Below are 15350 nucleotides of genomic sequence, written 5' to 3'. Positions count from 1 at the left end.
ATGGTTCTGTTTTATTGGGAAAATAGTAATGAGAATTAAAACAACAAATGCCAAAATGGATCCCAGCTGCTCTGAATTTGATCCCACATCTGGAAGGGGTTTGGGGGGGTTTCTGGCCCAGGGCCCAGATGGATAGTTCAGTACACACTTGGACACAAAGACGGGTGTGAAATGAAACACACTGCTTTGCACATTTTTGGGATGCTGTGCTACACCTCTACCAAGCTCCTTGGTTGAGTGAGGAAAACAACCTGCCCTCTCGACTCTTGCCCTTCATGGGGTGTTCTTAAGGGACATCATCTTAAGGAACATCACCATTAGAGAGGGTCATGTTCCATCTTGGTTGAAGGAAGCAGCAGTTAGACTGCTCCTGAAAAAACCTTCCCTTGCCCCCTGGATATGAAGAACTACAGGCCAGTCTCTTTACTGCCATTTCTGAGCAAGGTGATCCAGAGAGCGGTTGCTCTTCAACTCCAAGCTGTCTTGGAGGAAACCGATCATCTTGATGCATTTCAAACTGGCTTTAGGACGGGATTTGGAGTTGAGACTGCCATGGTCGCCTTAGCTGATGACCTCCGTCTGGGCATCAACAAGGGCAGTGTGACCCTGTTGGTGCTACTGGACCTCTCACTGGCGTTTGACACTATAGATCATGACATCCTCTTGAATTGCCCAAGAGGGTTAGGAATAGGAGGCACTGTGTGTGAGAGAGAGTGAAAAGGGTATAGATTTTAAACATTTAAAACGCACATTTAAATGTTACATATATCTAAATTTTCATTCATAATCTCTCTCTGTGTGTGTATACATATATATATATGTGTGTGTGTGCATATATATACATATATACACACATATGTTTGTATATATATATATGTACATATAAATCTATGTATGTATATATATACACACACACATATGTATGTGTATGTATATATACATGCATATGTATGTATGTGTGTGCGTGTGTGTATATATAGATATATATATATATATATATATATATACACGTGTGTGTGTGTGTGTAATAGAATAATGGAATCCTAGAGTTGGAAGAGACCCCAAAAAGGGCCATCCAGTCCAATCCCTTTCTGCCATGCAGGAAATCTAAATCAAAGCATCCCCGTTGACAGATGGCCATCCAGCCTCTGCTTAAAGACCTCTAAGGAAGGAGACTCCATTACACTCCGAGGAAGGAGTGTTTTCCACTGTCAAATAGCCTTGACTGTCAGGACGTTCCTCCAAATGTTGAGGTGGAATCTCTTTTCCTGGAGCTTGCATCTATTGCTCCATTGTGTCCTATTCTCTGGAGTAGCAGGAAAATAAGCTTGCTCCCTCCTCAATATGGCAACCCTTCAGGTATTTAAACAGGGCTATCATATCACCTCTTAACCTTATTTTCTGTATGTGTGTGTGTATATATATATATATATGTACTGTATGTGTGTGTGTGTATACACACACACACACACACACAGATTATGAATTAAAAAGTAATGTTAAAAATACAAAACTTAAAATGTAAAACGCACATTTACATGATATATATATATATATATATATATACATTTTAATTCAAAAGCTGTGTGTAGATATATATATACACACAGAGAGAGTGATTATGAATTAAAATGTAGCATGTTAAAAATACAAACCTAAAAATTCAGAACATTTACATGTTACATATATGTGTGCGTGTGTGTATGTGAACATTTTAATTCATAATCTGTGTGTATTATTTATTTATTTATTTATTTATGCGTGTTATATATGTGTGTGTGTGTGTATTATACACACACACACACACTTATCTTAGATACAGACATAGATGCAATCCTCCTGCTCACTCTCTCCCTCCTGCTGCCCTTTCCATCTCGATGCGCTCGGCTGGCGATTACACTGGCCTAGCGCCGCCTGCCTGCCTGTTTGGTTTTGCTCCGCTCGGTGCTCAGCTGCTCCTGCCTGGCGCGTCTCCTAGCAACGCGGCGGGGCCTACTGCTACTAGGCCTGAAGCCTGAGCCTAGGCCTCAAGTGGCTTCGGAGGCCCGGTCTTGGCCTCTCCTGAGCCGGGGCCATGCTGCGGGGCTTGTGGGCGCTAAGGAGGGCCTGCTCGGGGCTCCGTGGCCGGGGACTCCATCCTCCTCCTGCTCCGTTCCCTCGGTGGCGGCTGCTGGGCGCGGGGCTGGGCTTGGCGGCCGTGGCGGCGGTGGGGGCCTCCGCGGTGGGGGACGACGAGGCCGGGCAGGAGGCAGAGGGACAGCGGAGGAGGAAGAGAGGGGAAGAAGGGGGCTTCGGAAGGGCCCTCGCCGCCAGCAGGGACCTTCTGCGCAGGGTCAAGGTGGGAGCAAGGAAAGAGAGCTCCTGAGCATACGCAGAGGGCATTTCCCATGTATAGAGAGGAACCTATGGGGCTTACTGAAATAAGTGACAGTACTTGCCCATAGGGAAACCCTACTTGGATAGATTGAATACTTGCCCTGTGCTTCCCTACGGGCAAATATTCTCCAGTGATTCCCTATGGGAAAGGACTGTCATTTGTTTTGGTATGTCCATATATCACACACACACACACACATATATACACAGACAGAGAGAGATACACGTGTGTGTGTGTGTATTATAGTCACTGTTATGTTGTATTTATTATGTTGATTTGTTTTAAGGAGAGAGGGGATATTGGGATTTATTTTATTGTATTGTAAGGACTTTATCGATGTAAGCTGCCTTGATCTTATCAAATCGCCCCCTAAACATATGCAGCCCCATGGGACTCCCCAGCACCACCAAAGGTATTTTTAAAAATGCTCCTTAGCAAATGCAGGTACAATTTGAATGTTATTTCATTTATTTGTTTGTTGCATATGTACAAAAGAGTACTCTGAGCTTAGGCAGGGTTTACTTTCTCCCCAGATGCTTTAAAGGGGTGAATGGCAACATGATCCTGCTGGGCATATGCAGGGTTTGTTTCCTTCAAGGGGATGCTTCTCTCTGTCCACTTATGGTGACCCCATGAACTTAATAGGGTTTTCTTAGGCAAGGGATCCTCAGAGGTGGCTTTGCCGGTTCCTTCCTCTGAAATATAGCCTAACAGCATTGGTGGCCTCCCTTCCAAGGATTAACCAGGGCTAACCCTGATTTCTTTCCAAGACCAGCCAGGATCTGGTGCTTTTATAGTATGCATACTTATTTTCCCCTGAAGGTTTAATGGTTCACACCTTCCTCTGTTTAGAGAAAACCAAAAATGTTATTTTATTTCAATAGGATGAAGTGGGAGCCCCTGGGATCGTAATCGGAGTCTCTGTCGACGGAAAAGAAGTATGGGCAGAAGGTGAGTATTGTTAATAAATGTTCCTTTTACGTCAGACACTTTGATTGTGAAGGCATCTTTAATCCAAGATGGTTATTGAGAAAGGTTAGATCTGTAACCGTTATGAAGATTAAAGATGGTTGTTCACTGGTGTGCCTTCTGTAGCTATTACGAACTGGAGGCAGAGAGAAAAGAGAAGCAAGAATTGCTCAGATTTCTGTTATCTGAGTTATCAGCCTACATTTCGTACAAATGGTGCCTCTGGACTTGGCAGTTTGCTCACTGACCTTTGGAGCAATCCTATCCCATCACGTGTTTCTCTCTCTTTCTCTCTCTTACTGTTTTTCCAGTAAACGTTGCTGGTAGGAACTGGATGCTGTAGTCCTGCAAACACTACTTAGATTGTGTGAGGCTTCAAGTATTGCTGAACTGCAACTCCCATAACCTCCCAGCCAGAACAGCTAACGGCGAGGGTTCGTGGGGATTGCAGTCCTACATCTGCCATATGCTTTGTGGTATACAACATATTCTTAAGCAGAGCTTGAAACTAACTAGTTTCAAATAGCATATTACATACTGTATATGCATGCAGAGAGATCTTGTAGCACCTTTGAGACTAACTAAAAGAAATTGGCAGCATGAGCTTTCATAGACTTCAGTCTACTTCCTCAAATACATCTGAGGAAGTAAACTTTAGTCTACGAAAGCTCATGCTTCCAATTTCTTTCTTTCTTTCTTTCTGTTAGTCTCAAAGTGCTACAAGATCTCTCCACGTACTGATTCTACAGACTAACACGACTATATCTTTGAATATTGCTGTATATGCTCATGTATAAGTCTAGAACCAATACAAGGTGTTGGTTATCACCTTTGAAGCCCTACATGGCTCGGGCCCAAGTTACTTGCAGGAACGCCTCTCCTTACACAATCCGCCCCGCACTCTCAGAACATCAGGGAAGTACTTATTGGAACATCATAATACTAGGTTAATGACAACTTCCTATAGGGCATTTACAGCTGTGGTTCCAAAATTATGGAATAGCCTATCAGAAGAGATCTGTCTCATCAATACCTTAGGGGCCTTTAAGAAGGCACTCAAAACAGATCTCTTCCGGTGGAGTTATCCACCGGACTCCATATAAAATCTTGTGATGATGTTCCACTCTCAACTCTGATTATTGGCTACTGATGAACTGTTTTTTAGAGAACTAATAGGAATGTGGTAAATTCAGTATTAGTGTTTTATCAATTGTATTTGTATTATTGTATTATTTTATTGATGTAATCCCACCTCGATCCTTGGGAGAGGCGGGAAATATAAATAAACATTATTATTATTATTATTATTATTATTATTAGAAATTTTAGTCAAAAAATTGACCCAAAAAACCTGGATTGACTTAGGTCCAAAACACACTGCAGAAATAATCTGGTTTGAGATGGCTTTAACTGCCCTGGCTCAATGCTAGGGAATTCTGGGAACTGTAGTTTTGTGAGACATCTAGCCTTCGCTGTCAGAGAGCTCTGGTGCCACAATAAACTACAATTCCCAGGATTCCCTAGCACTGAGCCAGGGCAGTTAAACTGAATTGTTTCTGTAGTGTGTTTTGGACCAGGTCATTGTAAGTACTGTTCCTCAACTCTTATCAAAAAGGGAACCATCCCTTTCTCTGAATGGTGAAAGCTAAGAGCTTAATTTGTCCAGGAAAGCCTAAAAGAAGCACTGACCCCTTGAATTCTGTCCCTCATGGTGCAACCTCTGGCCTTTTTTAATGCCTGGGAGGGAAAATGGTGGCAGCGGCAGCTCTTTGGCGCTTCCCCTCAAAGAAAAACATTTTGGAAATGCTGCATACTTCTCAGTTACAGCTGGATAACATTCATATATGACTGTATTCAAACCATGGATATAATGCAAATGTTAGCTTGTGTCAAAAGCCCAGGTTGGCCCTTTTGCATTGAATGAATGACTATAATTTTACGCTGCTCCAATTTCCCCCAGACCCTTCCCTTAGAAACCAGGGAGTGTTGTGTCCATTTTGAACACCTACTTCTCAAAGCCAAGTTTCACCATTCGTTTTGTTTCTATGTTGTCTCTGACTCTTCTTTGCCTGCACTGTACCTTACCTTCAGAATAAATTAAAGAGTCTGTAAAATCTGCAAGAAGCCGTGGGAGTGGTGTTGGGGAAATCTCTCTGGTGAGCCTGATCTATTTTGTAATGCACTGTGAATTTACAAATTAATATTGAAATATGTGTAGGGCGGGAAGGTGGCAGTGTGAATCCAAATCGCACCCCGAAGTCCTGAAAACTCTTGTGTAAACATGGGATGTGAGAAAAGGAACGTAAAAGTTGATGAGAGACAAAACGGGCACAACTTTCTCAGGAAATTCCAGGATGCTGAGTCCAGATGTTTGTTCTGTGGGGAGTTTGCGTGGCAAAGGGTGGTGGCATCCCTTAATTCTGCTTGGGCAGGTCTGACTTGTAGTGTGACCCAGAAAGGGGGGTGGGCAGGAAGTAAGTCTTGACCTACCAGCAGATCCTTGGGTGGCTTGTAGTGGATCAGCAAGGGCAGTTGACACCTAGTTTTGTTTTGTTTTTAAAGTAACAGCAACAGAATGATTCTCCCTTGTCTGTCCAAAATGTCAAAAGGGCTTGGTGTAACCACAGGTGGGTGTTTTTGTGGAGGGACTGTGTGTCCTGCTGAGTTCAGGTACTGTACTCAGAACAAACCTTTGGGCTTAGAATCCTTTAATCCCAGGTGTGCGTCTTTTCCGTCCAGCTGCTCTTGGTGGATCTTCGGCCCCTAGTCAGGAAAATCCACTGGTCAAGCCTAAAGTATACACATCTCTGACTTAACAGCAAGTTATTTTCAGTTGTCAAGACAATAAATCTTCGATATTTTTGTTAATACCCATTTTTGTATTAGTTATAATTGCCTTGCATTTCTTGCATTTCAGTGCCATCTGACATTGGCATTAATTCCTTACCCCAGGTATAGCTGTTCTGTCCCCAAATGCAATTTTCCTTCACTCCTCCAAATTTCCAGCATTGCAGTAAACTAAAACTTCAGTTGAGTATTTAGAAATACAGTTGAGCTATCCAAAGGAAAGGGGCAGGCAGAGTTACCAATACACCAGAGTGTTTGTGCCCTAGGTATGAACAGTTCTCAATTCCTCACTATCTGCAATGTAGAAAATGTGGGATGGAAGCAAAAATTAATTTCTTTGTGGAGGGCAGCATTGTTATTGGAGGCAAGGCCTGCATTTGCTTCCGCCCTTTAGCTGCATGCTTGCCCTCCCACATCATTTGTACTTATTCTTGCTAGTTGACTTCATGCCTCTCATGAAATGGACTGAATCTCTGTTATGTTGGTTAATTGATGTCTGTATATTGTTACACAGGGCATTTCCACCAACATTTTTTGTTGATTACTTCAGTTTCTATTCTTCACCTTCAAACAGTTTCATTGTTTACTAAGCAGTTATAGGTCTGCCTTCCTAAGTTACAGCTACACTGCAGAATTAATGCAGTTTGACATACTTTAACAGCTATGGCTCAGTGCTATAGGTTTTGTAGTTTTGTGAGATATTTATCCTCTGCCAGAGAACGCTGATGCCACAACAAATTAAAATACCATAGTTCCATAGCGTTGGGCCATGGCAGTTAAAGTGGTGTCAGACTGCATTAATTCTCCAATATGGCAGCAGCCCTAGATGAGCCAACTTCCTAACAACGTGTTTCAGTGCTCTTCACTCCTTTGCCTTTATTACAACTGCAGCTGAAGAGCCATGTGGACTGCTGTGGAAAAAGAGAGGTATTTTGAAGCGTTTGTGTCAGTTTGATTTTTTGGTTGTCACAGAACTCCAGCTGCAGGGCCTGAGATACTACTGAAAAGTAATGTCCTCGTTCCCTTCAAGGTATGGGTTACGCTGATGTGGAAAACCGTGTGCTCTGCAAACCGGAAACCGTCCTACGCATTGCAAGCATTAGCAAATCTCTAACTATGGTGGCGGTGGCAAAGCTGTGGGAAGAAGGAAAGCTGGATTTAGATGCTCCAGTGCAGACATACGTTCCAGAATTTCCCGAAAAGGAGTATGAAGGTAAAAAGGTAAATACCAGACCTTTCATAAATGTTACTTGCTATCGTGATCACTAGGCACTCTTAAGTATATAGTCAGTTGCCTCTAGCATATGCTGAATGGTAAACAGAATGCTTGTGAATGAGAAACAAGACATTTTTTATTCCCAATGTAGGTAGTTAATACTTTTATTGGGGTGGGGATTCCCTCTAGCAACTTGTTTACTTATGATTTACTTATTTATATCCTGCTTTTCTCCCAAATGAAATTCAGAGCAGCTTATAATATAAATAAAACAGAACATATAAACTCATATGAAACATATAAGTTTAGAAAGCATTAAAGAGTACATTCAATTAAAACACTGATTTTAAAACATTAAAAATTAAAATAATTAAAACAGATTGCAAATTAAAATGGCACACCAAGTGGTGGTCAGCCATGGCTAGAGTCCTGATTAGACAAGGTTTTAATTGCCAGAAAAAAGACAACAAAGAAGGGAGCAGATTGAGGGAGTTCCACAGCCTCCAAGTAACCACTGAGAAGGCTTTCTCCCATGTCTTACACATGCATTGTTTTGTTGACCATAGTGGGGTTAAGTTGTCAGCTGGTAAATGGCTTCATTTGCACAAGCCTCTCCCTTTTCCACACCCCAAGCACCGGACGTACCTTATGGCTGTAATAATTGTAACCTGCACTGGTTTTCCCATCACAACGAATTTGAGCCATTGTCTTTTTTTGTGTGTATGGTGGTGGGATATCTAGGTCACTGTTACAACAAGGCTGCTGGCTTCACATTTAAGTGGGATTCGTCACTATGAGAAGGACATTTCTAAAGTTAAGGAAGAGAAAGAAAAGGCCAACAGAGCCCTTAAGACTGCAAAGGATTCCACAAAATCTGCCCAGAAAGAGAAAGAAGACAGGGACTCTAAAAAGAATGACCCGGTCAAAGCCAGGCCAGAACATGAAGGAAGCAACACCAAGAGTGGAAAGAAGAAAGGGGAGTTTGAGCAGGAAGAGTATTATTTGAAAGAGAAATTTGATCATGTGATTGACTCCCTGAATATATTTAAAAATGATCCTTTATTCTTTAAACCAGGTGAGTTGCTAGTAGTCTGGACCCAACCTCCTTATGGCAGATGTATTGCCACTGTGCGAAGTGTCAGAATTGTGGTGACTTTTTTGTTTCAACAAAATCTTTTCGCTGGACAAAGGATTTAACCATCCTTGCCTCTTCCAGAGCTAAGAAAATTTACTTCCCTACAAATTCTAGTGTTCCCCAAGCACTGCTCATATATTTATTTGAATTATGTCCTTATTTCCAGGCTGTTTTCCCCTCATAAAATCCACCTCTTAGGTGTATATTTTATATGAAACATGTGATGGCCACTTCCATGGGGACCTGAAGAGATGGAAAGATTATAGCCCAGTGGTATAAAAAGTAGGAAGAGAGGAGAAGGGGAGGAGGAATGGAATATAGCAGTGTCTTTAAGACTAGCTGGTTTTTAATTTAACATGAGCTTTCGTAGATATGAATCCATTTCTTCAATTGCAGTATAGAGTGATATCCAGGCCTTAAAATATAAAGCATATTTACATAATTGTGGGAGTGGGATGGATATCCAGAAAGATATAAATCGTGTCCCTTGATCTAAACTTTCAAAGACCTAGGTGAGGTGATACAGGTCTTTCAGAGTTTTACAATTGTCAGTGTTGATGTGTGAAAGCAATACATCTCTTTACCAAAAGTCAGTTTCCCAGGTTTCAAAATCTTCTGTGGTAGAATCCTTGCTTTGCCTGGAGAGAATCTGTAGCTGGGAATGATGGGGGAAATACTGTGCCATCGTTTCTTGTGGTTTTTTCGGGCTATGTGGCCATGTTCTAGAAGAGTTTCTTCCTGACGTTTTGCATTAGCCTCCCAGCCTGAGGCCTGCCATCCGCAACAGAACAATGCACATGCAAATCACTCCTGCATTCCCAGGCTCACACAGCATATATATACCCAACTTTTTCCAGGCAAGCATTCTCTGAAGATGCTAGCCACAGATGCTGGCGAAACGTCAGGAAGAAACTCTTCTAGAACATGGTCACATAGCCCGAAAAACCCACAAAAAATGTGGATGCCGGCCATGAAAGCCTTCGACTTCATACTGTGCCATCCTTTGAGAGCCACTGGCAATCAGTATAGACATACTTCAGTTAACAAAGGAAGTCCCAATCTCTCAGTGGAAAACAATGGCAGGCCTCGTTATGAATAAATCCATCCAAGAAAACACTATTTTGTGATCTAGCATATCTAATGGCCTGAGTTCTGGACTAGAAAGGCTTGAGACTAGGGTTTGAATCCCATGGAGATCCCCTGAGTGTTCCTGGCAATTCACCCTTTCTCACTTTCAGAGGAAGGCAGTGGTGTCAAGCATCCTTTGGATAAATTTGTCCAAGAAAACATCAAGAGAGGGTAGCCAAAGTCAGAGTTGACTTGAAGGCACATAACAACCACATCAAGACTAAGGTAGACCTTGGCAAACCCGCTGCATGTGTGTGTAACATAAACAGTGTGTCATACTAGCCTTTCTTCCCTCAAGGTAGTCAGTTCTTGTATTCAACTCATGGGTTTACCCTTCTGAGTGCTGTTGTGGAGAGAGCCGCGGGTCAGAAATTCACAGACTACATGTTGCAAATATTTCGCGACCTAGACATGTCAACAACAGGACTGGATGATAATGAGCCCCTGATATACAACAGAGCGAGGTAAATGGTCATTCAGTCATGTCCTCTAGGCCTGCCAGAATTGTTGCTCATTTGTTTTGTCTATGTGGTGTGTCCTCCTGAGCATGGAAGTTTCTTTATAACAAGGTAGACAAGTCTGAGAGGGTAGGGGCTGAATTAGCTCCCTTGAAGACCTTGGAAGGTCACACACCCTTCAGAAATAATCACACACACACCCATTCCCTCTGGTATCGGTGAGAAGCTATGCTTTGGGGCATCTCGGGGCTTTTTTTGTGCCAGAAGAGACATTTTTGGGCAGCAGGAAATGGCCAAGAAATGTCACTCCCTGTTTTTATAAAGGCTGTGGCTAAAAATGGCCCAGAAGAACTCTAAAATCTTGCAGAAATGCCCCATGTCCCCAATTCTGGTGGAAGCAATGGGATCCTACTGAATCCACTTGATTCTGGCCTCAGTGTTAGCAGTAGGGGAAAGTGATGGGACTATTGACATACTGTTCCAATCCAAGCAAAAGGGTGGGAGCATGGTGCAGAATGTGGTGTGATGCTTCTGCACTGTTGCGAGTGATGTCTGAGAGAGCACTGCCATCTTGTGGTTTCCTATGAATTTCCCTAGTCTCTAGATGTTAGTCTCCTCTGACTCCCATTGACTTACTGTCTGACTGCACTGAGGGGTGATTTTAGCCTCTTGACTACTGAATTTCTTTTGTTTTTTTTCCCCTCCCGCTTTCTTAAACTTTACAGATCTGGCTTTGCTGGTGAGAAACTATCAGAGGTTAGAGGCTCACATTGACCCTCCCCAAGAGGGTTGTACTGCCCTGCAAATAGATATATATATTCAGAAGCTTTGCACTTTGCTCACCCCTAGTAACTTATAATGCACCTTTTGGGGAGCCGGACTGAGGTGCTTCTTTTTGTTTGTGAATGAGGATTGTTTTCACCTCCCCTTCCAGGTATTACATCCACAACAAGAAAGGCCGGCTGGTCAATGCACCTTACGTGGACAACTCCTACAAGTGGGCTGGGGGTGGATTCCTGTCCACTGTGGGCGACCTCCTTAAATTTGGGAATGCCATGCTGTATGGCTATCAGCTTGGGTCCTTGACAAGTCCTCCCACTGGACAACTGCCTGGCTATCTCAAGCCCAGCACCATCGCCATGATGTGGACACCCCCCAACACAGAGGCATCCCGGGACAAAGATGGTAAATATGGGCTGGCTTGGTTTGTTGCGGAAAACAAGCAGGTGTGCGGTTTCTGCAGGCACCAGCGTCACCACGCCTTCCACACTGGTGGGGCAGTGGGTGCTAGTAGCGTCCTTCTCATTCTTCCTGAAGAATTTGACTCTGAAGTTACAAGGGGTCTCTCGCCGGGTCCCCCCCGTGGTGTGGTGGTCTCCATTATTTGCAATATGCAATCGGTCTCCCTTAGCAGCACTGCCTTAAAGATTGCAACAGAGTTTGAAAAGGACAAGTTAGCCCAGTGGACTGGTCCAAACAGCCCCCTGGACTAAGCAGAGTCCCTGATGAAGAGTGGAAAGTACTGTACACGCTGGCTATAAATGTGCACCAGCACCGAAAAGGAACCTTGTGTGCAGAAGTGCCCCCAATCCTGTGAGAACTTGCCACTCAGGGAAACCAGCTGTGTGGGTCAGACAATGGCTTTTTAAACAAGAAAGGGTGTTTTTTTTTTAATCAAAATGTCCCAAATGTAAGTTGCCAAAAGCACTAGCAGTCATTACTCTGCCACATTGAGCCAAGCCTAGATGCAAACAAAATTGCTTCAGCTCTTTTCTTTTTCTTGCCTATGCATTGAGTTAAACTTGAAGAAATGCCCCCCTTGAAAACCTGTAGTGGTGATCTGGCATGCATAGGCTGGGATCCTGTTGGAGACAGCACCAATGGTTTGTTGGGCTCCTCAGCAAAGAGGATTCCCTGGCCGTGAGCACTTTGGCATCCAACACCAGTGGAATTGGGACTTCATTCCCTTCCCACTGGAGCCCACTGTGACATTAAAAAAAAAACTCCTTCAGAAAGTTTTTCAGCCTTCTGGAGCAGATTAATGGAATGGAAAGAAGGCTGAAGGCATGGTGGGGCAATAGGGGGATCCCCAATTCTCTGGATGGCACAGAGGTCCGCTGTGAGTTGTGGAGGATTCCAGTAGATCTCAGCAGATGCTGTAACCATTCAGGGGTGGTTGAGAGGACAAATGTAGTGTGGTTCTAAACTGTTACACCACACTGTAGTACTGATCTTGGCCATAGTCAGATCTCTTGTGTGCTTTTTGGCTTTCCAAATTGTGTTTGAAAGGCTGACAATAATGCCAAAAGCCCACTTGTGCACCTCTGCAGATAACCCTTGGGGAAGATCAGCTGTGCCACCAGTTGCCACCATAACAGAGGAGGAGTGGAGATCTCTCAATTCAGGATTTGGTGTCTGCTCTTTAAAAGGAATGGAGGTAGGCAGGAAGGCTGGGGAGAGGGCCGCCTCAGGCAATGATCCCTTTAGTCTTTAGCCAAGGAAGGCCTGAGTGAGTTGCTTCCAGTCTCCTCCTGGCTGAGGCTGTTGGCAAGGCTGGTTCTTAGGAATTTTGCCAAAATGAATCTCTCAGATATCACTTGACTTTACAAGACACTTTCAGCACAGACTGGGCACCATTATTCACTTAATAAATGCAATTAGCGGTGCTGTTTTTAATGAGCTGTAGGCCTAATAATCGTTCTCTTGACTTAAGAGTTGACTGAAGTTTCTTGGAGCAGTTCACGCTCCTATCTGCTGATCATGGTAGCAAAATTACCTGACTTCAGGTCAGCGGATGTGTAGTTATCTCCGCTTGACCCAGGTGAAATTCACTGCAAACATTTGTGCAGCCTTTGGACTAGAATCAATATTGCTGTTCATGAAAATTCCCTTATCTTATTTTAAGTTTTTAAACACTGCACCCGTGGTTTTTGTAAGTCAGGAGACAAGTGTCTTAAATGTTTTATGCGTTCTTTCCAAAGCTTGCCTTTCTGTGTGCATTTACTTGGATGCACACCTGCTGAACAACTGAGACTTACTTCTGAGCAAGCATGCATGGGTTTGGGTAAGAAGATCTTAATCTTGCAATTTTTTTCCTCGACCAGTTTAAATCTATCTCTGATGTCTCTTTATTGATGGCATTTGCACCATACAGGTGTCCAGGATACCTTCAGTTCTTTAGGCATGCCTGCCATTAATCAGAATAGACTTTGTTCAGTTGAAAGTTTCCCATGCCTGACACCAACTTTGTTTTTGCTCCATCAACCTCCTATTTTGGCCAATCAGATATACTTACTCCTGATTGTGTAAAATGCCCATTTGGATTTTTTTTTGTAACAGTGACTTTTTATATCCTTAACTAATAAACATCTTACATCACTGACATATTGTTTGAATTGTTCACTGTGGGTTGCGTTCCTATTGAATTGAATCTGTCCCCTTTTAAAGCAGGTGGTAAAGACATGGATAATGGGATCTGTCAAGTCGAAGGCCTTCATGGCCGGCATCCATCGTTTCCTGTGAGTTTTTCTGGCTCTCTGGCCATGTTCTGGAAGAATTTCTTCCTGACGTTTCGCCAGCGTCTTCCCTGAAGATGCCAGCCACAGAGGCTGGCAAAACGCCACGAAGAAACTCTTCCAGAACATGGCCACAGAGACAGAATTGCTTCTTCCTTCAAGATGGGCATAACAATGTTTGTAAAAGCTGTGTGAGATAGCAGTGACTTGGAAAGAAGGAGGGGAAGGTAAGACACACACAAACTGTAGCTAAACCTACACAAAGCGAGTTCGTAGCTGTATTTGACGTTCAAGTTTTCATAAACGATCCAAGTTTTTGAAAGCTATGAGTCTGTATCTGAAATCGTACATATAAGAAACAGGAACCTACTTGCCTTTACATAAGGAACGCACAGAAATGTGTGTGTGTGTGTGTGTGTGTGTATATATATATCTCCAGGGCATGTGGGTATATGGTATATGAAACATAAACTTTAGCTGTGGGTTTATGTCTTTTTAAATTGTGTGGCTATACTCTGCCTGGAGCCTTGAGGAGTATAGAAATAAAAATTATCATCATCATCATTTATTATTATTATTGTTGTTATAGTATATAATTATATCATTGCCTTTATTAAAATATATATTTTATTATTATTAGTTTATTATATATTTAATAATAATAATTTAATCTTTAGACTCGGTTCCCTTCTCCAAGACATTCCATTATTCCAAAATTATTATTATAATTATTATTATATCATCATGATAATTTTTTATTATTCTTATCATTGTCCTCATCTTCCTCATAAATAATAATAATTACTAGTATTATTATATTCAGTAATAATAATAGTAATAATAATTTCATCTTCAGACTTGGTTCCCTTCTCCAAGATGTCCCATTATTCCAAATTTATCATCATCATCATCATCATCCTCTTCATAAAAATGTATTATTATTATTGTTGTTATATAATATAAATTATAATGATGATAATAATGATAATGATAATAGTTAAGGGGACCATCCTCAGACTCGGTCCCCTCATGCAAGAAGTGCCATGATTCCAAATGCTTCTGATGCCAAGCATTTATTCTGGAGGAAACTGAGCCCTGTCTGCATGATCCCAGTGTTGCCAACACAAGCCTCGAAGATAATTCCCCAAACCTTTGGCCCAAAACTCACCAAATCCCCCCGTATCTCACCAAATATTCAGTCAAAATCCCCGAAAAGTCCCCAGAATCTTAATATGGCAATAAAACGTAGCCCTAATTGAATAAAAATAATTGGAACTTATTTCAACTCTCAAAATTACCATTAAAACCAAACAAAGAATCTTTCAGTCCTTCTAATACTTTTAAGATGCTTATTTTGACATGAAGGGGCTCCAGAAAGCTTTGTGCCAAATAGAAACGTCTTCGGCTGCAACCGCACTGCAGAAATAATCCAGTTTGAGACCGCTTTAACTGCCATGGCTCAGTGCTAGGGAATCCTGGGAATTCTAGTTTTCGGAGACATTTAACCTTCTCTCTCAGCAAACTCTGGTGTGACAACAAACTACAATTCCCAGGATTTCATAGCACTGGGCCATGGCAGTTAAAACGGTATGAAACTGGATTGTCTCTGGAGTCTGGAGTGAAGATGCAGCCTGAGTTGGGTCCAAGACACACTGCAGAAATCATCCAGTTTGAGACCGCTTTAACTGCCCTGGCTCAGTGCTAG

At 42.5% G+C, this 15350-nt stretch overlaps 1 protein-coding gene across 1 annotated transcript; it reads left to right on the top strand.

The window, feature by feature from the left end:
• Nucleotides 1–2074: 2074 nt before the first annotated feature.
• Nucleotides 2075–13512, top strand: LACTB (lactamase beta). Its single transcript, XM_089538266.1, has 6 exons — nt 2075–2338; nt 3262–3328; nt 7224–7414; nt 8151–8484; nt 9971–10136; nt 11065–13512. Exons 1-6 carry the CDS (start codon nt 2075–2077, stop codon nt 11621–11623), a joined length of 1581 nt encoding a protein of 526 aa, XP_089394392.1. The 3' UTR covers nt 11624–13512.
• The last annotated feature ends 1838 nt before the right edge of the window (nt 13513–15350 follow it).

This window comes from Sceloporus occidentalis, unplaced genomic scaffold (genome assembly GCF_023333645.1).
Source record: "Sceloporus occidentalis isolate IW3139 unplaced genomic scaffold, rSceOcc1.0.p SCAF_9, whole genome shotgun sequence".
Taxonomy (NCBI): domain Eukaryota; kingdom Metazoa; phylum Chordata; class Lepidosauria; order Squamata; family Phrynosomatidae; genus Sceloporus; species Sceloporus occidentalis.
This window is presented reverse-complemented; position numbering and strand designations above follow the sequence as displayed.

Bases quoted from the DNA above. Each gene is read 5' to 3' on its own strand.
- LACTB (XM_089538266.1), top strand. From the start codon at position 2,075: ATGCTGCGGGGCTTGTGGGCGCTAAGGAGGGCCTGCTCGGGGCTCCGT. The intron at 7,415-8,150 runs GTAAATACCAGA...TGGGATATCTAG, and splicing joins AGGAGTATGAAGGTAAAAAG to GTCACTGTTACAACAAGGCT. The intron at 10,137-11,064 runs GTAAATGGTCAT...CTCCCCTTCCAG, and splicing joins CTGATATACAACAGAGCGAG to GTATTACATCCACAACAAGA.